The 22,225-nt window shown below is 36.2% G+C and overlaps 1 protein-coding gene across 1 annotated transcript; it reads right to left on the bottom strand.

Moving 5' to 3' along the window:
• Window positions 1-85: 85 nt before the first annotated feature.
• LOC121390333 (optineurin-like) lies at window positions 86-20,053 on the bottom strand. The gene is made up of 13 exons (XM_041522126.1): window positions 19,906-20,053; window positions 17,172-17,404; window positions 15,784-15,983; window positions 15,057-15,191; window positions 13,887-14,351; window positions 10,158-10,310; window positions 9,511-9,647; window positions 8,789-8,941; window positions 7,910-7,997; window positions 6,706-6,873; window positions 5,537-5,704; window positions 2,578-2,838; window positions 86-1,143 (listed from the first exon to the last, which is right to left on the bottom strand). Exons 2-13 carry the CDS (start codon window positions 17,380-17,382, stop codon window positions 931-933), a joined length of 2,352 nt encoding a protein of 783 aa, XP_041378060.1. The 5' UTR covers window positions 17,383-17,404; window positions 19,906-20,053; the 3' UTR covers window positions 86-930.
• Between the last annotated feature and the right edge of the window lie 2,172 nt (window positions 20,054-22,225).

Below are 22,225 nucleotides of genomic sequence, written 5' to 3'. Positions count from 1 at the left end.
CATCTCAGCTATACAGTAGGTTAGTTGTTAGTTGGGTTAGTGGTTAGTAAGAAAGAAGAAGGTGTAGTGGCCTTACACCTACCCACGGAGTCCTTAAGAACTCGCTCTGGGTTGGAGCCGGTACCAGGCTGTTAACCAAGTACCTACCAGCCTGTAGTCTGATGGCATAACCACTACGCCACCGAGGCTGGGTTTTTTTATTGTTGAGAACTAACGTAGAGCCCTGTGTTATCTTAACAATACGTCCTATAAAATAGTGTAACTCTAAACAATTAGACAAATTTGGACAAAATCCCATTAATATATTCGTTACTTACAAAGCCAAAATCATGACATGAATATGTTTCAGAATATCTTGATTCACATCAAAGTGACACATCCCACTAGGAACCCCTTTCTCTTTAATGTAATGCAAGCTCATCTCATTTAAACGGACACTGTATAAAATGACCACTTGTATCCTCATCTCTTCACTGTTTAACTGGAATGTTCTCTCACTGCTACAATAAAAATCTGATTTAAAAAGTAGTTTTTTCTTAGTGATGATCTTTTCCCATGCTTATAAATCTTTTCAAGTCAAGACTTAAGCATTGACAAATTTGCAAGACTTTAACATAATGACTATGTCATATCTAAACTGCAGACAGCAACTGCGACTTCAGTTAAGTCTGGACTTGGGTATCCAAAAATGTGCGAGACTTTAACATAATGACTACACCATATCTAAACTGCAGACAGCAACTGCGACTTCAGTTAAGTCTGGACTTGGGCATCCAAAAATGTGCGAGACTTTAACATGATGACTATGCCATATCAAAACTGCAGACAGCAACTGCGACTTCAGTTAAGTCTGGACTTTTAAAGGTTTTATAAGCATGGGGGAACAAGTGTCAAGAGTCTTGAAGGTAATAATATCAGTGACTCGCGTTATCACGACCTCTGGTTGTTGAATTCGTACTTGTCAAGACACTCTAAGACATGTATCTGGAGCAAGTCCATATTGGGGAGCTCTATGTTACACTGTGGACACACCAGGGGTTCATCTTCATCATGCTGGTGGTGGTCGCCAGTGGGCGGATAAATGGGCCCGGTCTGATAGGCATTCGGAGGTCTCTCAGGGGGCTGGTGGCCTTGTGAAGGGTTCTGTGAGGAATAAAGAAAAAAAAATCACGGTCCTGCATGGTGTTTAACAGTCAAAATAAATACATTATAATAAAAAAAAATGTATCATTCAAATGATATCTTAGCACATTATTAGATACATTTTGTAAGGGTGGATTTTGAGGAGAACCCATGCTGGTTTTTGGAAAGCTATTTCACTCTAATATTCTACAGTGAATACATCACATGAAAACACAGAGTCGAAAATGTCAGTGTGCATTGATGAAAATAAACCAAGAAAATAAGGACGTGGGCACATATTTTCGAAGCTATTTTAGCAATACAATATCACAAAACTATCTTAAGTTATGACATCACTATGTCATGTGCTGTGGTGACATCACAGCCTATGATGGTTTTACAATACGTGGCACATATAGGTGGCATGGTTACCATCTAGTACATGGAATCTGTGACACTATAATTGTTTTCTTCACTATGAATTCTGTCTGGGCAAAATGTGTCGGAAATTTAACAGTAATTAAAGGTAGGACAGTAATTTATCATAGTTGTCAACAATGTTGTTCAGACTTTAGGCATCATAAATTATGTCCAAAATGATACAAATCAATAGCAGAGCTAGAGGTGAGATGAGTCTTAGAATCGAGATGGGTCTTAGAATCGAGATGAGTCTTAGAATCGAGATGGGTCTTAGAATCGAGATGGGTCTTAGAATCGAGATGGGTCTTAGAATCGAATCGAGATGGGTCTTAGAATCGAGATGGGTCTTAGAATCTTAATTGTCTCAGTGAAATTGTTGGGTTATCCATTTAGGTCTAGCTCTGGTACTCGCGAAATTCGCCAATTGTGAATTTTAAAAACAATTGGTGAATTTTATTTTAATTTAGTGAAATAATTTCAAGTATTAACTGATATTTTGTTATAAAATAACTGGGTTTCTGTAAGTTTAATAGATAATTAGGCGAAATTGTCTGTTGACCCAGAGCTAGCCCTGCCATTACAACCATTGCTGCACAAACTGTGTTCTTCATCACTGAGGTACAATGAACTGATTGCTGCACAAACTGTGTTCTTCATCACTGAGGTACAGTGAACTGATTGCTGCACAAACTGTGTTCTTCATCACTGAGGTACAGTGAACTGATTGCTGCACAAACTGTGTTCTTCATCACTGAGGTACAGTGAACTGATTGCTGCACAAACTGTGTTCTTCATCACTGAGGTACAATGAACTGATTGCTGCACAAACTGTGTTCTTCATCACTGAGGTACAATGAACTGATTGCTGCACAAACTGTGTTCTTCATCACTGAGGTACCATGAACTGATTTATGACGATCATTTGTTTTCTTCAAAATATTTCCACAGGATACTAAATAAAAGTAATGTTTTTTGGTACAGTTCGCCCAGTTTTATCAACTCAACGTGAAGCACAACAGTGAGTGACAAACTAACCTGGTACGGTATAGGTGGTGGTTGTCCAGTCACTGCTCCCACCGTAGCCTGATCGGGTGGTCTGAACACAGGTGGATGTCCGGTTGAAGCGGGGCCTCGCTGCATGTCGGTCACCTGTCGCTGTGACGACTTGAGCTTGTCCATCAGCTGCTGGTTGTTCACCTGTAGCTCCTGCATGTCCTGAAGAATCTGCTCCTTCTCGCACACTTGTTGTTCCCGCGCCTGCCTCTCCGCCTCAAAGTCAGTCTTGTAAACCTCAGCCTGCAAATAAAAATGTAAACACTTTGAACCAAGGGCTTGAATTTAATAATTTGTTTTCTGTGGCAAAATGCTCACCTATGGCAATTTTGAGCCTGTCTATGACTGTTTCAAAACAATAACTTTTGTAACAAATAAAAACTAAATTAAAAACCAAAAATGATCTCTTCAACTGACAGCAATACTTGGTATAAAGGCAAACAACTACTATCAGTAATGCCCCTTGACCTACAGCAATTCATATCGCAGCCATGGCAACCGCCACTGATGCTGCTGCTTTATTCGAGCCTCATGATTTACATCTTCCTAGGATTAAACTCAATCTTGCAAACCTCAGTCTGTAATTAAAAATGTAAACAGTCTGCATCATGTCTTTCTCTCCACAATCTGACACCATATAACCGTAAATAAAATGTGTTGAATGCATCGTTAAATAAAACATTTTCTTTTTTCTGCACCAAAATGTATTCTGTAAACCTCTGTTTGCAATTAAAATTGTAAACATTGAACCATGTTCTCACTCTCTCTTTTTTCCCTGATCTCAATTTGGTAAACCTTTGGCTACATTAAAAATTGTAAATGCACTACTGTGCATCAATATCTTGTAAACCCCACCCTGCAATAAAAATTGGAAATATTCTGAGGTTTAATGGGTCAGTAAGGCTATGGAACCATTGAAATTCACTCTGGGTGGGAGCTGGTAGGCAACCTACCAGGCCTCTGCCTGATGACCTAATCACAACACCACACCACCAAGGCCAGTCAGTTAAATACTATACTCCTGTTGATACTACAGGGTTTAAGCTGACACTCACCAAATCGCTAAATGCAAATTAAAGTTGTAATATGGCGAATATATTTCATTCCTATTTTGTCAAAAGCTAATTCGAAAATCATCTATTGTTTGTACATGGACCACCACTGTCTAAGCAAATTCACCAAATTTCTAACAATGCAAGGGTTTCAGCCTAAATCTCACTATTAACATTTATTACCTTTTAGATAAATTTCATGCGTTTTGATTGGTCAATAGGCAATGCATACGACAAGTACACCGTCTCATTTGTGGGAAAATACAGGATTTGCAGAAAAATACAGAATTTGCCAGAGTGTACAAAATGTCACATGACTTGCTCTACTGGTTGTACAAAAATACAAACTGCGAATGAGACCAACAAAATTTTCTCCAACACACCTCACTGATTAAATTTGTTAAAAGACTTGAATTCATTATGAATGGAAATACCACAATTCGGTAAATTTAATTTTTACTGTTTATTTGAAGATTTCTTGAGCATGTTTGGCAAAAAATTTGCTAGTTTGTAGTTTTTCGCGTATTAAAATCTAATGCTAGAATATAGCACTGCGTAATCAGTTACAGTGGTATAACTTGGGCTAATTATCACGAATCTATTTTAAGTAATAACTCAACATACTTTTTTTACAGGGTCTACAAGTTAGTATGACACGACAAATATTTTTGTTTGGCTGCGGGTGTTCAATTTTGTTTTCGCGATACGATTTCAACATAATCGTAAACGTTTAAAACACGTAAGATAATAAGGTGCTGAAAGTTGTCTCCCTTAGCGAGACACACATGTACAATAGACCAAATCAATTCCTATTGCCGATAATGTAACATTTACTAAAAAAACTGAGATAAGCAGAGTTTCAACATACCCGGGAAGTACAGCAATAAAAAGTGTGACACCTCACATCTAATATACCTGCAAGAAAATAGGGGGTCACATACCATTTAAGAGATTTGATTAATGTTTTTAATAGCAACCGTCATTTTTGCTGAAAATTGCAGTTCCATTTTTGGGGGTACCTCACATTAGTTTCAACCTCTGGTATATACTGAATAACAACTGTATAACAAATAAAAGAGTATTTATTTATTGTCAGTGGATAATAGTATTTGCACAAATAATGTCACATATTACTACCAATCACACCCATAGCTGTTTTTACTCCGTAAATATTTGACGGTGCACCTCGAACTTTGACACGGAATTATCTTCTTTGGTACCATGCAACCTGGAAATGGTTTCGGGGTAAAACCACCTGGAATCCTTGTTGACACTCTTAATACCCAAACAGCTAACAAAAACGCTGTAAATACCTTGCATAGAAACTAAGTTATTTGTTTACAAAAAAATCCAATATATTTTGAGGAATTTGATGTTATGTTATTATTAAACTCAAACTCAAAATGTGTTTGTACTTTATTTAAAAGTTTGACTGTTGTGTAATTTTAGTTTACTTACAAAAAGAAGATCTAAAAGGTAATAAATTCGTTACGTGGGTTTTTGACAGGGCGTACGGGATTGTACGGCTGCGTCTCAGGAAATACAGATTTTGGAGGGGCGTACAATCCCGTATGCCCTGTCAAAAACCCACGTAACTAATAGTATTTTGTAAACAAATTACATCTCATTTATGGTCTACACAGTAAAATACTACATTCCACATCATACTAACCTGTGCTTTGTAAACTAATTCCATCTCATTTAGGGTCTACACAGTTAAATACTACATTCCACGTCATACTAACCTGTGCTTTGTAAACACATTCTATCTCATATAGTGTCTACAGTTAAATACTCTATTCAACATCATATTAACTTGTGCTTTGTAAACACATTCTATCTCATTTAGTGTCTACACAGTTAAATACTATATTCCATGAAATACTAACCTGTGCTTTGTAAACACATTCCATCTCCTGGAATTCGTCTATCAGTCGCTGCTTCTCAGCATTATGGTTTTCTATCTGTTCCTGACGAGCGCAGATTGTTTCGTTGGCAGCCATCACTTGTGCGGCTAATTCACTGAGGCGATCAGATTGGCTTCGTTGATTCTCATCCTAACATAAAAAAATTATATAATTTTATAACAATACGAAAAATATATTATTGTATCACTTTTATAATTATTTATTAGTGTCAAACACAAAATAAGTTTTTAACTTTCAGACTACTGGATTAATTTTAGGCACAAAATAAAACCATGTTGAGAGGGAACAACTTTATAACTTTTACTTAAATATTTTCATTTTAAAATGTCACAAACATAAAATAATGTTGATTATGCGGAAGGGTAAATATTGTTTCCATGGGTTTGTCTCATTTGATGTTATGTTATTATTAAACTCAAACTCAAAATGTGTTTGTACTTTATTTAAAAGTTTGACTGTTAGTGTAATTTTAGTTTACTTACAAAAAGAAGATCTAACAGGTAATAAATTCGTTATGTGGGTTTTTGACAGGGCGTACGGGATTGTACGGCTGCGCCTCAGGAAATACAGATTTTGGAGGGGCGTACAATCCCGTATGCCCTGGTAAAAACCCACGTAACTAATAGTATTTTGCAAACAAATTACATCTCATTTATGGTCTACACAGTAAAATACTACATTCCACATCATAAGAACCTGTGCTTTGTAAACACATTCTATCTCATTTAGTGTCTATACAGTTAAATACTCTATTCAACATCATACTAACCTGTGCTTTGTAAACAAATTCCATCTCATTTAGTGTCTACACAGTTGAATACTACATTCCATGTCATACTAACCTGTGCTTTGTAAACACATTCCATCTCATTTAGTGTCTACACAGTTAAATACTCTATTCAGCGTCATACTAACCTGTGCTTTGTAAACACATTCTATCTCATATAGTGTCTACAGTTAAATACTCTATTCAGCGTCATACTAACCTGTGCTTTGTAAACACATTCTATCTCATATAGTGTCTACAGTTAAATACTCTATTCAACGACATACAAACTTGTGCTTTGTAAACACATTCTATCTCATTTAGTGTCTACACAGTTAAATACTATATTCCATGTCATACTAACCTGTGCTTTGTAAACACATTCCATCTCCTGGAATTCGTCTATCAGTAGCTGCTTCTCAACATTAAGGTTTTCTATCTGTTCCTGACGAGTGCAGATTGTTTCGTTGGCAGCCATCACTTGTGCGGCTAATTCACTGAGGCGATCAGATTGGCTTCGTTGATTCTCATCCTACCATAAAAAATTTATATAATTTTATAACAATACGAAAAATATATTATTGTATCACTTTTATAATTATTTATTAGTGTCAAACACAAAATAAGTTTTTAACTTTCAGACTACTGGATTAATTTTAGGCACAAAATAAAACCATGTTGAGAGGGAACAACTTTATAACTTTCACTTGTCACAAACATATAAAATAATGTTGATTATGCGGAAGGGTAAATATTATTTCCATGGATCTCTCTCATTTTAACTCTTTTTTTTTTTTTTAGAGCAGTTAATGTTATTTACCATTACACAAAAACTTTATAAAGTTACATTTATTTTTGTGCATTTGTGGCCAGGTGTTCAGTATTTATGGACATTATTCTTAATCACTGTGCTTTACAGACTTCCTTTTTTTTTTTTCGAAACAAACTAAGATTCATATCCCAATATTTGTAATTTTGTTTATTAGGCCTAAAATATATACCGGGTAATATATGTCGAGCTACCCTAATTTTATGTAGTGACCCTGAAATTTTTTGAAGCAAAAAAAAAAAAAAAAAATATAATGATCCATGATTTTTTGCTATCAGCAACCTGATTAAGGTTTTTTGGTTTGATACAATTTAAAAAAAAGAAAAAAGTTCTCACCTATCTACCCTATTTTTTTCAAGGACAAAACCTGAAACACGTATTTCTTTTTTAAGCCTTAGTAAAACTGTCAAAACCACTTTTTGAGCTAAAATATCCAAATATTTCTCAAAATTTATTTAAAAAAAAAAAGTAAATAAGTCTCAAAATATTTCTTGTTGTTTTATAATTTTTAACCTTTCATATGTGCAAAACACTTGCAAATATGAATGCACTGCATGTGATATACAGTGTGTCAGCTTGTGTGACGTCTACAGAAGGTTAAGTTTATTATTTGTTATTATAAGGTAAACATCTTGAAGACAAATCTACACATCTGCCATGCAAGTATGATATTTGAATTTTTCTCTCTCATAAATCATACTGTTTTTTAACTGAATATTTTTGTGTTGTTATGGCATACCTGATTGTATTGCTCAAATGTATCTAACAGTTCCTTGTAGTCATCAACAAGCTGGTTGAAAGATTTCTGTAGCTCTTGAAAGTGATATCTGAAACAACCGAACTAGTGGTCAATCCTAACAAAATTATACACATCCACAACCAATGCTTAATTGATTATGGGCACCTCAGCACCTTGTTTTATCATCAGCCGTTAAGAAAAGGAAGGAAGGAAATGTTTTATTTAACGACACACTCCACACATTTTATTTACCGTTATATGGCGTCAGACATATGGTTAAGGACCACACAGATATTGAGGGAGGAAAGCTGCTGTCGCCACTTCATGGGCTACTCTTTTCGATTAGCAGCAAGAGATCTTTTATATGCACCATCCCATAGACCGGATAGCACAAACTACGGCCTTTGATGTACCAGTCATGGTGCACTGACTGGAGTGAGAAATAGCCCAATGGGCCCACTGACGGGCATCCCAAACCGACCACGCATCAAGCGATTAGGAAAAGGAAACCATTTTAAACTATAACTATCACTGTATGTGGTCTAACATATATTACTTGCGACACTTTTTCTTTATGTACGTAACAAGAAACTTGTTGCCACCATGCAGAATATGCTCAAGTGGTGGGATTAGTAATTTAGAATTACCAAATGTCTGACATCCAATAGCTGAAGATTAATTAATCAGTGCTCTAATGTTGCCGTTAAACAAAACGAACTTTATTTAATAAGCTCAGTGATTTACCAGATAAAGTTTTCCATGAACAAATGATCATAAATTCATTAAAAAAACAAGTTACTATATTAAAAGTAGTAAAAATACAAAAAGCAAACACACAACACACACACACAACCAGCATTCCATCTAATTAACCCATACTTTGTCCTTTGGTGTTCTGCCCGTTCCTGTTCCCAGTTCTTCTTGGTGTTTTCAAGAGCTATTTCTAGATTTGCAACAATGCGATCAGATTCCTGCTTTTGATAATTTAGCTCTTCCCAAAGTTTTGTTATCTTCTGTTCGCCATCTTTGATTCTGAATGCAATATTAATGAAGAGAATTAGTACATGTATTACAAAATAATTACAATAGCTACTAGAAAGGAATGCACTATATGTGCCAACAGTAAGGACTTAGGGGTGGGTGGGGTGGGGGTGGGGGTGGGGGGGGGGGTTGGGAAGCAAGAGTCATAGATTCCCTTAAAGTGACAGATCTAGTCTGTAAACACTATGGCATATTTTTCACTATTAAAGCAATTTTTGATAACTGAAATCAGACATCAATTTCTGTACATCCAAAGTGTTTCTGGTCATCCTGGTGTTTCTCTTACCACAAAATGCATTTCATCATATATTGAAAAACACATGTACCTCAGAGAAGTACTGGTAACAGCTATGGAGACGAGCTCTAGTCTATTTATAAGTGCATTTCCTCTTTTCAATGTCACAGACTTGTTTCAGTCCATTATCACTTTATCCAAATGTGTTACAGGTTTGCAGGTTAAACAAACTTAGTATTAATTTTCACAGGTTGAAACTAGGGTCTCTGACTTTTAACAGTGAGGTCCGATTACTATTAAATAACTGTGAAATGTTCTCACTAACCTGACGTCTTTCTTCTCGAGTGTGCTGGTAGCCACTGCCAGTTTCGTCTGAGTCTCGTGCACCTCGCTGATCAGTGTCAACACTTGAGCTCGCAGTGACTGAACGTCGTTGTCGTGTGACGAGGACACTGACTGCAGCTGTCAACACAATTAATAACACATCTCAGATTTTACATACAACTAAACTGTGAGCAAAAGTTCACAATCTCGTTGCACCACAATCTGAGTTACAGACAAGACATTGTTTAGTATCTCTTCATGATTCGCTATGCAAGGTTCAGACATTCCTACACCATTAAATTTTTTAAAAATAAAATGTTCCCCAGGTTATATATTTTTTCAGAATTGATCACATGGGTGATATACATGTACATCACCAAATCAGAAAACAGTAGGGTTATCCTGAATTAAATAAACAATGAAGTACATAGCTATTTAAATTATAATCCCCGCCACCCCCCCCCCCCTCCCCCCAAAACAACCCAAACCTACCCATGGTTAAGCAACTGCAAAATATTTTGAAATATTATTTGCACTGCTAAATGATCTTTTTTCTCAAAAGGAAAGGCTTATTCTTCACTTCAGGATTTTAAAGTTTTAGATCTGTTTATGTCTTTCTACAAACAAAAGTTTAAAAGTACCAATAACCTGTTGTTCTTTTTCTGTGTTGTGCTGTCTGATAAACTCCATTATCTTCTGGTCATGTTCTTTGTTGATCTTCGTGATTTCATTCTCATGTCGTTGAATCAGGTTTGCTTTTTCCTGTTCACAGCACTTCAACTGTTCAGTGACTGATTTCTCCTGCAATTCAGAGTCGGTGAAACAATGCACATTAATGCAGGTTTAATGAAACAAAGTATTTCTTTTAGCCTGGACAAAGTTAGTCTTTACCTTGATGAAATATAGTCTTTAACTTTAACCAAATGTAGACTTTAACTTGATCAAACGTACACTTTAAAAGACATAATTTCAATCTGGCGAGTGTGAAAAATAATGCATGTTACACTGAACAAACAGCGCACGTAAAATAATTTTGTATATTGATTGCCACTATTTACCTTATATAGCTGATAGAAAAATCCATTTAATAATACCAGAAAAAAAGTTACAAGAACGGTAGCGTCCATGCAAGATTTTAATATATGACTGATACTTATCTTTGCTATACAAATCGGAAAACACGGGTTTAATAGACATCTTCAAAGACGTACCAATCTGATCAAAACTTCTTTGCCTATTTAATGTATTATTAGTTAGAAACAGTCCACTTTTGTAAGGTAATAGATCACAACGTCTTATAAGGATAACTCATTTATACTGTTCATATAGTTATGACAAAAAGAGAAACGGGATTGAATTAAATAGTGGCTTCTGTAGCCTACACAAGGGAACTCGTTATGGAAATCAGCAAAGTCGGTAAAATTGTCTCGATTAGTTCATAACTGTTAGCATACAAAACTTACATGAGGTCCCGAAAAGGGCAGTCGTGTACTTTTTTACTTTCTTTAAAAAAAGAAAGAAATGAAATTTAGACAGAATAATAAAAAGAAGGAAAAGAAATGATAATAGGTACATGTATGTAGGAATAAGCCTAGGTATATTTTTTTAAACGTCTATTATTTTTCTTTTTTATCTTTAAAAATAATCAAATAAAACTTCATTTAAATATTTGTATTTCAGCCAGAGGTTAATGAATGTGCATATGTTATGTATATATGTACACACTATGGTAACAGTAATCAATGATCATTGCCTACTATTTAATTTTTGTTTCGTTTGTTAGAAAGTCACAGACCATGTGACTGGAACATGATTTGATGCGCAGTACTCTGTGGCATATTGACCAATCAGAGCTATCGGGGTCAGATTATTTTTACTCTTGGAATTCTGCACGCACACGCTGGTCTACTTGACAACTTATTATACCTTGATGATGGTGTCTAAAATTATGTTGGTTTTTTATTATCTTTTATTATCTCACGTTTGGAATAAAATCCTTTGTAATGACAGAGTTTGTAAATTTTTTTAATCAACAACATTCTAGATCAATGACGTAACGCTGTCATAGCCGTTCGTAACTTGTAGCAGTAGGTCAAATGACGTGTTACAAAATGTTGAGGGAGAATGGTTGCGTAATTGTTGAATTAAAAATGCCTGGTGAATGTCAATATCCCAACCAACACTATCAATTAAAGTAATTGTAGGACTATGTTTCATGAGTTATTATTTTTTTTTTAATAATATGGGTTCGTAGTGCACACCTGAGATGCTTGGGTCATAGTCATGAACCACCTCCTCGGTACCAGTGGGTTTTTTTCCATTCCATCTATCCTAATCATATTCGTTGTACATAATAATGAAATTCAAGACAAGTTGATTCCTATATATGTTTAGCTACACTGAAAAGGTATATATATAATTGTGTGCATCAAATTATCTGAATAGTACATATTGCAATTAAAAAATCAAATTGTCTGCATCAATGTATACATGTCATAATTATATTTCCATAGTACTACTCCTGAAACGTTTTAATAAATTACAACTCCATTCCTGAAAAGGAAAAGAAGTCAGACTACACTAATGAACCAAACAACATAAAATTAGAAGAAAACATTATTGGTTTATTGGTTCATTTTTGCAACGTATGTCTCTGCATTTACTTCATAAATTAATAATGCTTGGTTTTCACTCGCCTTAGCATTTTGATGAGTGCGATTATTCACTCGCCTAAGCGTTTTGAGGTGTGCGATTATACACTCGCCTTTGTTTTTCAAAAGCCAAGGACTCCTTTAACATGACCAAATGTACACTTTAACTTGACTAAATGTACACTTTAACGTGACCAAATGTACACTTTAACTTGATCGAATGTACGCTTTAACTTGACTGAATGTACGCTTTAACTTGATCAAATGTACGCTTTAACTTGACTGAATGTACACTTTAACTTGATCAAATGTACACTTTAACTTGACTAAATGTACACTTTAACTTGACTGAATGTGCGTTTTAACTTGATCAAATGTACGCTTTAACATGACCAAATGTACACTTTAACTTGACCAAATGTACACTTTAACATGACCGAATGTACACTTTAACTTGACCGAATGTACACTTTAACTTGACTGAATGTACGCTTTAACTTGACTGAATGAACGCTTTAACTTGATCAAATGTACGCTTTAACATGACCAAATGTATGCTTTAACTTGACTAAATGTACACTTTAACTTGATCAAATGTACACTTTAACTTGACTGAATGTACACTTTAACTTGATCAAATGTACACTTTAACTTGATCAAATGTACGCTTTAACATGACCAAATGTACACTTTAACATGACCAAATGTACACTTTAACTTGACCAAATGTACACTTTAACTTGACCGAATGAACGCTTTAACTTGACTGAATGTACGCTTTAACTTGACCAAATGTACGCTTTAACTTGACCGAATGTACGCTTTAACTTGATCAAATGCAAGCATTAACTTGACCAAATGTATACTTTAAACTAACCAAATGTATACTTTAAATTGACCAAATGTAGACTTTAAATTGACCAAATGTAGACTTTAAATTGACAAAATGTACACTTAAACTTGACAAAATGTTGCCTGTGACTGCACTGCTCAATAATGTGAACAAACAGCACTTAACATGGCCACATGCAAACTAATTAGTAACAGTTCAAAACACCATCAATATATGAAAAGCAATAACATTCCTTTCTGGATCATTAGTTAAAAATAATAAAAGTTTAAAAATGAAATTAGTGTACATGATAAATGTAATTAAAACAAGTATATTGACAAATACATGTATCAAAATCCTATTCTTTTTAAAATGCCAAGTACAATAAAACACCAAACAAAGTAACAGGAGTAGGCGTGCGCTACAACAGCTTGCTCTGAATGTGCACGTTAAACCCTATGACATGACAACAGGAGTAAGGGGCTGTTCACAACTTTAAAAATGTTCATGACCATAAAAATTGTATGTTGGGAAAGGGAAGGTTAATACCAACATGTTTTTTAACCCCCAAAAGTTATTTTAAAATATCAAAAAAAATTTATGTACTATCTACAAAGGAGGGTAGAACCCCCCCCCCCCCCCCCCCCCCCAAGCCTCTGAGAATTAAAAATCTGCATAAACAATTTATGTATGATGCAAAAACAAATTTAGGTAACCCATTTCATTTTTGTGTAACCCATCATGACCATGATGTTCTAAATTTGTTAGATTTGCACAAGTGACGGGTTAACAAAATGATCATTACTGCAATATTTTCAGAAGCCGTAAAAAGTACACTTTGTAGCTTGTAAATATTTCAACAATGGCTAACAACTCTAAATCGTAATATATCACCTTTTCATGTTTTTCTTGCATTTCCTGCTTGAGATGCGACACTTCTTGTTCGTGCTGTTTCTGAGCTCTCTGTAACTGGTCAATAAGCTGAGTCACCTCCACTGGTTCCGACTCGGCATTCCCCATCAGTCTATCACCCTCCACGTTGGGATGTCCCAACCTCTGACCTCTCTCGACGAGCCGGAGAGAGGTGGTGGTGTCGGAAATCAAGCTGTGCAGTCGCTGTTGGAGTCTGAACTTCTCCTCGCTGAGTTGGGCATTTTCTTTCTGCATTTCGTCCTTGATGGCCTGCGCCGACTCCAGGTCTTTCAGCAGCTGGTCGGCATTCGCTCGGAACTGCTGCACTTTGAGTTCCCGTCGCGCTATCGTGTCGTTCAGGTCGGAAACGTTGCTTTCCAGCATTCTCACCTTGTCCTCAAGATCCTGGATCATTTCTTCTTTCTCGGCACTCATGGCAACCATGACCTAGATGAAAATAGAAACAAAAAATTAAAAAGGAAAGTTGTGTAACAACACGCCAGACATTTTAAACTGTGACTTTAAAGTGTCTGAACATATGATAGACTTTGACACATAATGAGTGTAAGGATAAGTGATGGAAAATAAAAAGAGCACACTGATTTATTAATCATGGGCTATTGGATGTCAGTTCTGGCATACAGACTTAGTGGAAACCCACTATATTCTTCCATGAGGAAGAAAGGAAGGAAAACTCCATCCACTGAAAGTTCAGGCATGTCCATCCTGGGCACGAGTTTTTATTTGCACCAGATCTCCTGTCCAAGACAGAATTTTCATTAGCAACAAAGGATGTTTTATATGCACTTTCCGACAGATGGGTCAGTCAGCACAAACCACTTTGATATACCAGTTGTGTTGGCACTGGCTGGGATGTGAAAAAACCCCTTAATATGAACTTAAGATGATCTAAGTGCTAAGATCGCTTCATAGAACGGGGCTCTGGAAAACAGCTGACACTAAACACAAAAACATAAAAATAAATGTTGAGCTGAACAAAAACTAATGCTTATATTTCACCTATTCAAATTCCACATAAGATTTAAAAAATTAAAATTAAAATAAAGATATAAAATAAATGGGCCGAAACTAATATTTATCTTTTTAAAAAATCTTTTAGATGTGAAGAGTCGCACAAGAAGAACAACTGACCGTTTCTTGGATGTTAATGTCTGGTTCCGTCATGGACATCCCCTGTTCTTCTGCCTGTCGCTTCAAACTAATGGCAACCTGCTGGCTGGTGGCCTTCGCCGTCTCCATGGTGCGAAGGCGAGTTAGGAAGTCATTCTGAAAAAGAGTTTTTAAAGGAAAGAAATGTTATCTTAATGACAGTCAAAAGCAAGCTGTTGTAGAGCATCCATTTACAGTTACATGGCGTCGGACATACGGTTAAGGACCACACAGATAATGAGGGAGAAAACTTGCTGTTGCCACTTCATGAGCTACTCTTTTCAATTAGCAACAAGGGATCTATTATATGCACCATCCCATAGACAGGATAGCACATACCATGGCATTTGATGTACCAGTTATGGTGCATTGACTGGAGCGAGAAATGACGTCTCGGACACCCGCTACATTTTACCATTAGTAGTAAGGGATCTTTTATATACACCATCCCACAGACATGAAATAGTCCAATGGGCCCACCGATGGGGATCGATGCTTGTGCTTGACCGACCATGCATTCGGGGAGTACTTTACCACTAGGCTATGTCTCACCCCAATGTTTGAGACAGTCACTAGCCCTCACAGAATCTTTAGCTAGTGCCCTATGTATTATAATTTGATAATATCCACTAGCCCAGACCAAACATTCACTAGCCGGGACGGAGGATTGGTGGATTTGTTGAACTCTGCCATTAAAATGTGAACTCACCTCTCTCTCCCTCATCGTCTGTTCCAGTTCATCGATGCGTTCCTGTAGTTCATCCTTGTTCTTTCTCAAACTGATGATGAGAGATTTTGTCTGGTCAAACTTCTCTCGGTTCGTCTGGTTAGCCTCGTGGACTTTCTGCTTCCACTTTGAAAGAGTTTCAAACTGACGCTTCATCATCTCATTATTTTCCCGCAAGTAACCTATAAAATTAACAAGTGAACTCACTGCCTTCGTTTTACTAACATCATGATTGAATAACCACATAGAGATTTTGCGTGACAATCACTTTGTTTTACTAACATCATGATTGAATAATATGTCTAACAAAATGTCTAAAGACAATTATCTTCATTTAACTAACAGTTATGATATGTAATGGTACTCACAAAATGTCAGTTTTGTGTGACCATCAATATTGTTTTACAACACACACACACACACACACACACACACACACACAGTGGACTCTGTCTAAACGGAATCACTTGGTTGTCGAAATAGTCCTAACATAGATGATCGGTTTAGACAGAGTTCATCCAGAGTTATGGTTCTTGAATGATGACAACTCGCGATTTGTTTTACATTTAACATCATGATTGAATAACCATACACACTTGCAATCGATTATTGCACAGACATAAAAATATACTTAAAGGGTTCCTGACTTGCAGCATTTTTAAGAGTTTAACGACAACAGAGATTTTAACGATTGTAATTACAATCAATATTTTTTTACATAAACATTATGATTGAATATTAACGTGTTTCTGGATGTTGCTTGACAATCACTTTGTTTTAGCATTATTTACATCATGATTGAATAAACCACTGCAATAGAGAGTAAACTTCACACGAGTGTGATTACATTTTGTATTTGATCTTGACGGCATCCTTTACTAACTGACGACCATTGTTGAATAACCACAACAAGATGTTGCGTGACAATCACTTCGTTTTACTAACATCATGATTGAATAACCACAAAGAGATTTTGTGTGACAATCACTTTGTTTTACTAACAGCATGATTGAATAACCACAAAAAGATTTTGTGTGACAATCACTTTGTTTTACTAACATCATGATTGAATAACTACACAAGATGTTGCTTGACAATCACTTTGTTTTACTAACATCATGATTGAATAACCATAAAGAGATGTTGCTTGACAATCACTTTGTTTCAGTGATTGCACAACACCAATTTTATTGAATAAAATTTCTAAAGCTATTTATCTTCATAAAAAGACTTTGTTTTTTCATATTAAATATTTTATTATATGTACTGGTACTCATTAAAATAATGTCAGTTTTGTATATACCATAGATATGTAATCTTTTTATTGCTTATGTACATTACTTAGTTTTAAGATTAGCAAGACTTCTCACTTTGGAGTTCTGCATTTTCCTTCGACAGATCACGGACTCTGGCCAGAGCTTGTTCTAGTGTGATATCTGTTATTGACCCTGGCCCCTGTGACCCAGTCATTGGGTTAATGTGGCTCAGGCTGACAGGAGTTGTTGCCTCGGACGCTGGACCACACAGCACTTCGAAATCTGAGGTGGGTCCATTGGTCAGTCCAACGGCTCCCTCAGCCATGATGATTGGTCAGAAATGAAACCTGTCAAAATACAACAACAATCAGATCCGTATTTATGTTTACACAGGTTTAAAACGCACACGTAGATATGAAAATTGAACTATATATATATTTATACACACATGCACAGTAAAAACCCTCTTAACCAGACACCCACAGGACCAAGTAAACAGTCAGGTTTTAAGGGCCATCTGATTTAGGGAAGTTCTCTTCTGTACTTAAGCAAATTGTCTTCTTTTTTCAATACATTTTCCAGTGGAGCATGTTTCGACCCTCCTATAAACTTTGCTTTCCATATTTTAACCCCCCCCCATTAAAATTCCTGCACACGTCTGATACATGTAATTACTTGTTGTTTTTAAGTAAGAATTCTAATGGATAATAAAAGTCTGTAATTTTTAAACCTTTTTCAAACATACTAACTTTACTTTTAATCAAATTAGTCTAGTAACAGACATCACTAGGATACCATCGACGTCCCAAACTGCGTTCACCTGACAACAATAACACGAATACGATATTTACGGAAATAGTGTTCTACATTTTTCAGCTACAATACGTGAAACAAAATAGATTGCAATCAGTTAACGTAAAACATCAACAATGTTGACGTAAAACGAATTCATTCTAGTAAATAAAAGTGAAACACCATCCGGTAAACAGGAAAGAGTGCAATGTTTCTAACTGCGTTCAGGTGCATGCGTTTGCAAAGAGTATTGTACAGCACATGTGCGGTTCGTCATTTTCCACTTTTAAGGCCACTATATGAAAAAATATATGTTTCTTAACTATACACAGTTGACGAACACTTTAATATTTTTTAAAATCAAAAATGCAATTTCTCAAGCGTTCTGGTCCACCAACACCCATCACTAACACTTGTTGTCAGTACTGATAGGCATTACGTTCATACCAGTGAATAGTTTGTAAAATATAATTTTTTAATGAACTGATTCTTAATTAACACAATTTGTAAACTCAAAATTATTTATCATTGTTATGAATGGATTATGAATACTATTCACTACAGTAGTGGCACAAAACTGTTGCATACCTTTTGCAGATCGAATATAACAGTTGAAAACAAATTCTAACAGGGGTGTTAAAAATTACAAAAATTAAATGCTTTGAACTTGTTGATCTGGCATGTCTGAGGCTATGTGACACGCACCGAATGTGAATTCATCTTCCTCCATTTTAAGTCAATTTCTACGAATCATGTGAACCCGATATAGGTAATTTTAAGGAATAAACAAAAACGACTTAGTAAAATTAATGGTTTTAGGGATTTGTAAAGTTTTGTATTTAGATACTTACTTGTTTAAACTTTATTGTTAATGTAAATATTCTAGAACTGTGAAGAAAAACTTCACAAATGAATGACAAGCAGACAACAACAAATCGGATGTTAAGTGCACAAATCGTGCATGAGAAAACAAAGTGAACATAGTTGGAAGCATAACGCAGTTAGGGACGTTGACGATACATAGTCTATAGTTTAGAAATCATGTTTATCAATTACAAATCTTATTTATCCCATGTATTTAGCAGGGCTAGCTCTGCCATTCGCCAATTGCAAACTTTAAGAACAACTGACACATTTTATTTTAATTTAGCAAATATATTTCAAGTAATAATTGATATTTTATTGGAAAATAACTGGTTTTACATTTTTCAAAATAAAATGTCAAATTTTTCAGTTCACCCAGAGCTAGCACTGTTTAGGTATGTATTGAGCTGGTATTCAGCATCAGGCTATGGTACAATGAAAAGTAAATTGTAATGATACATGGTGCTTAAAATTATTATTATCTGGGTGTTTTTTCTCAATTATATATTTCGTTAATCTTTCAAAAAGTGTTCCATAAACAAATATTTGTCATGTCAATGATCTAGATTAAGCAGTTTCATTTTTAAATCCCCCAAATTAAAATAATATGCCAATATGTGGTCTTTCTGTTACGACAGTTTTCAAAAAGTAGACATACAATACTAAAGTCTGAACCACATTAACAACTACGATAAATAATTATTCTCCTACCATACAAAAATCATGAAAAAAACATATTACACATACTAGATGATAAACATGTCACCTATCTCGACTTTGCTATGATCTCTTAGGACAAAAAGCATGCAGTTTTTTGTCATCTGCCATTTTACTTCTTTTTTTTATGGAATACTCTTCAAAAGGGGTGGAAGCCCCCGAAGTATGTGACATCATCACAAGTGTTTTTATATTACAACTCACATTATGACATTGTTAGATTACATCACATCTTTTCACCTCTCTTGGAGAATATTTCATAAAAAGGCAAAATGGCAGCCCGCACAAAATTACATTTAAAAAAAATTTTTTTTTTTAAACTGTATTGAGGACGATCCAAACAGTAAATTCTTACCAGAAATAAAGTAATCCTTGACAACTACTTCTTGTTCAATCGAAAGTAAGAAGTTTTAAAAGACAAAAGTAAACACTAAAATAATATATATTATATTTTTATTATATATATATATGGTACCTTTTAATTTGATCCTTTTAATACTAACTGAGATGGTAAATGTCACATCAAAACCACCTGACTTGAGACCAATCACAATAATACCGTTCCGTCTTGCCATTTCGTGGAACTCACCAATCGGGGTATTTCCCAAAAACGTGATATCTCGCAACAGTTCATGTGTACTGCGCCACCTAGCGAACGTTTCTGAAGAGAAAGCGTCCCTGGATACCGGAAAACAAAATGTTCAAGATTGCATCAATTAATGTAAGTATTATTAAACTACATTGTCAAACAAGTAAAATACACTGTTCTTACCAAAATGCATTTTATATCATTGAGCAAAATAAAGTACCGAAGTTAGTACAAGACCTGTAACATAAAAATGTATGCATCAGGTCAGGTCATAGGGTTTTACGTGCACATTCAGAACAAGCTGTTGTAGCGCACGCCTGTCGTGGGCACAAGAGCCGGCCTTGGCCGGCTCCTCCGTCCATGACAGAAAAGGTGGGGAGAGGAGGGACCGCCTGCACTGGCAGGTGCAAGGGAGCACCAGCAGCCTGATCGAATCGGTAGCAGGCGGGTGGGGGTGGTGGTGGTGCTATGGAATTTTGAATGGAGCCGTTAATGCCAAAGAGAAAGTGGTGCGCAATTTTGATTGAGGAAGTTTGGCGCAATTTTGAACGGTCAGTCGAAAGGTAAATGGTTGAGCTAGCATAAGTTTTGATATTAGTGAATCGAGAGTAGCTCGTTAATTATAGACCTTTATGTCGCTGGTTGTCTCCCTAGGTTGCCCATAGGGCCCTTATAAGGACCTGACCGCTTCTGGTCGCATCGTCTGCTCTACCTTTTTATTGTAAATTGTAATCACGTGACAAATGTGACGTGGCTTTCGCCAAATTTCTAAAACTATGGAATCGCACAAGGGCTATCTCTTATATCTGATTCCTGGGTTTTTTGTAGGATTTCACGTCACGTCATAAAAAGCGCTATCGATCATATAGTCCTACTGAACTTAAAAATGCATATGCATATGTCACTGAAAAGGGAACTTCGGTATACATATAAGGCTGCCAGGCTGTATTCCGTTCATGAACAAATTAACACTCAGAAAGAAAGAAAGAAAGAAATGTTTTATTTAACGACGCACTCAACACATTTTATTTACGGTTATATGGCGTTAGACATATGGTTAAAGACCACACAGATTTTGAGAGGAAACCCGCTGTCGCCACTACATGGGCTACTCTTCCGATTAGCAGCAAGGGATCTTTTATTTGCGCTTCCCGCAGGCAGGATAGCACAAACCATGGCCTTTGTTGAACCAGTTATGGATCACTGGTCGGTGCAAGTGGTTTACACCTACCCATTGAGCCTTGCGGAGCACTCACTAAAGGTTTGGAGTCGGTATCTGGATTAAAAATCCCATGCCTCGACTGGGATCCAAAACCAGTACCTACCAGCCTGTAGACCGATGGCCTACCACGACGCCACCGAGGCCGGTAAATTAACACTCAGAGACAGAATATGCGGGATTATTTCCCCAGACACGACAAGGTCCGGACCTGGTCCAATGTTTTCCTTGGAAGAAGAAAACAAACTGGCAGACCATTTGAAGTTGATGGCGTCTGTTGGCTATGGCTACACAAGAGCGCAGGTTTTAAATCTTGGAACCGACTATGCCACCCACTTAAACAAACGGCCACACGATTGCAACGCTCTTTCTCTACAGTGGTTTTATGGGTTCATATGAAGATGGCCAGAATTAAAGTTGAGACGACCCAAATCCTTGTCAGAGCTTCGAGTCTACGCTACTTCAGAGGAAAGCATAACGAAATAGTTTGATGAACTGGAGACAATTCTCGAAAAGTATGACGTCAAATCATCTCCTGAAAACATATATAACGTGGATGAGAAGGGAATTAGTATAACTCACGCACCTCCGTATGTTGTAGGGTCCACAGAGGTTCCATTTGAAATATCGCCAGAAAGATCATCTACAGTCACTATGATAAGGTTTGGCAATGCACTGGGTCAATAAATCCCACCATATTTCATTTTTCCTGGAGCTCGAATGCGCCAAGAGCTATTAGAAGGAGCCACCATTGGTACGAACGGCACTGTTAGTAACTCAGGATGGTCCAATTCAGACATATTTGAAATATGGCTTGTAGATCATTTTGCGAAGTACGCAAAAGTTGGTGAAGATAAGAAGACATTATTGTTGTATGATGGTCACAGATCCCATATTTCACCTTATTTGGTTGGCTTTGCAGTGCGGAATGGAATCATCCTTTTTGTTCTACCATCTCATACAAGCCATATCCTTCAGCCGATGGAT

The sequence above is a fragment of the Gigantopelta aegis genome, chromosome 3 (genome assembly GCF_016097555.1).
Source record: "Gigantopelta aegis isolate Gae_Host chromosome 3, Gae_host_genome, whole genome shotgun sequence".
Lineage (NCBI taxonomy): Eukaryota > Metazoa > Mollusca > Gastropoda > Neomphalida > Peltospiridae > Gigantopelta > Gigantopelta aegis.
Note: the sequence above shows the minus strand (reverse complement) of the source record. Positions and strands in the feature narration are given on the sequence as shown.

Excerpts from the sequence above, each read along its gene's own strand:
- LOC121390333 (XM_041522126.1), bottom strand. The coding sequence starts at position 17,382 with ATGGCTGAGGGAGCCGTTGGACTGACCAATGGACCCACCTCAGATTTC. Across the intron at positions 7,998-8,788 it reads GCAGAACACCAAAGGACAAA|ATATCACTTTCAAGAGCTAC; the intron begins GTATGGGTTAAT and ends CGGTTGTTTCAG. Across the intron at positions 6,874-7,909 it reads CATTTGAGCAATACAATCAG|GATGAGAATCAACGAAGCCA; the intron begins GTATGCCATAAC and ends TTTTTATGGTAG.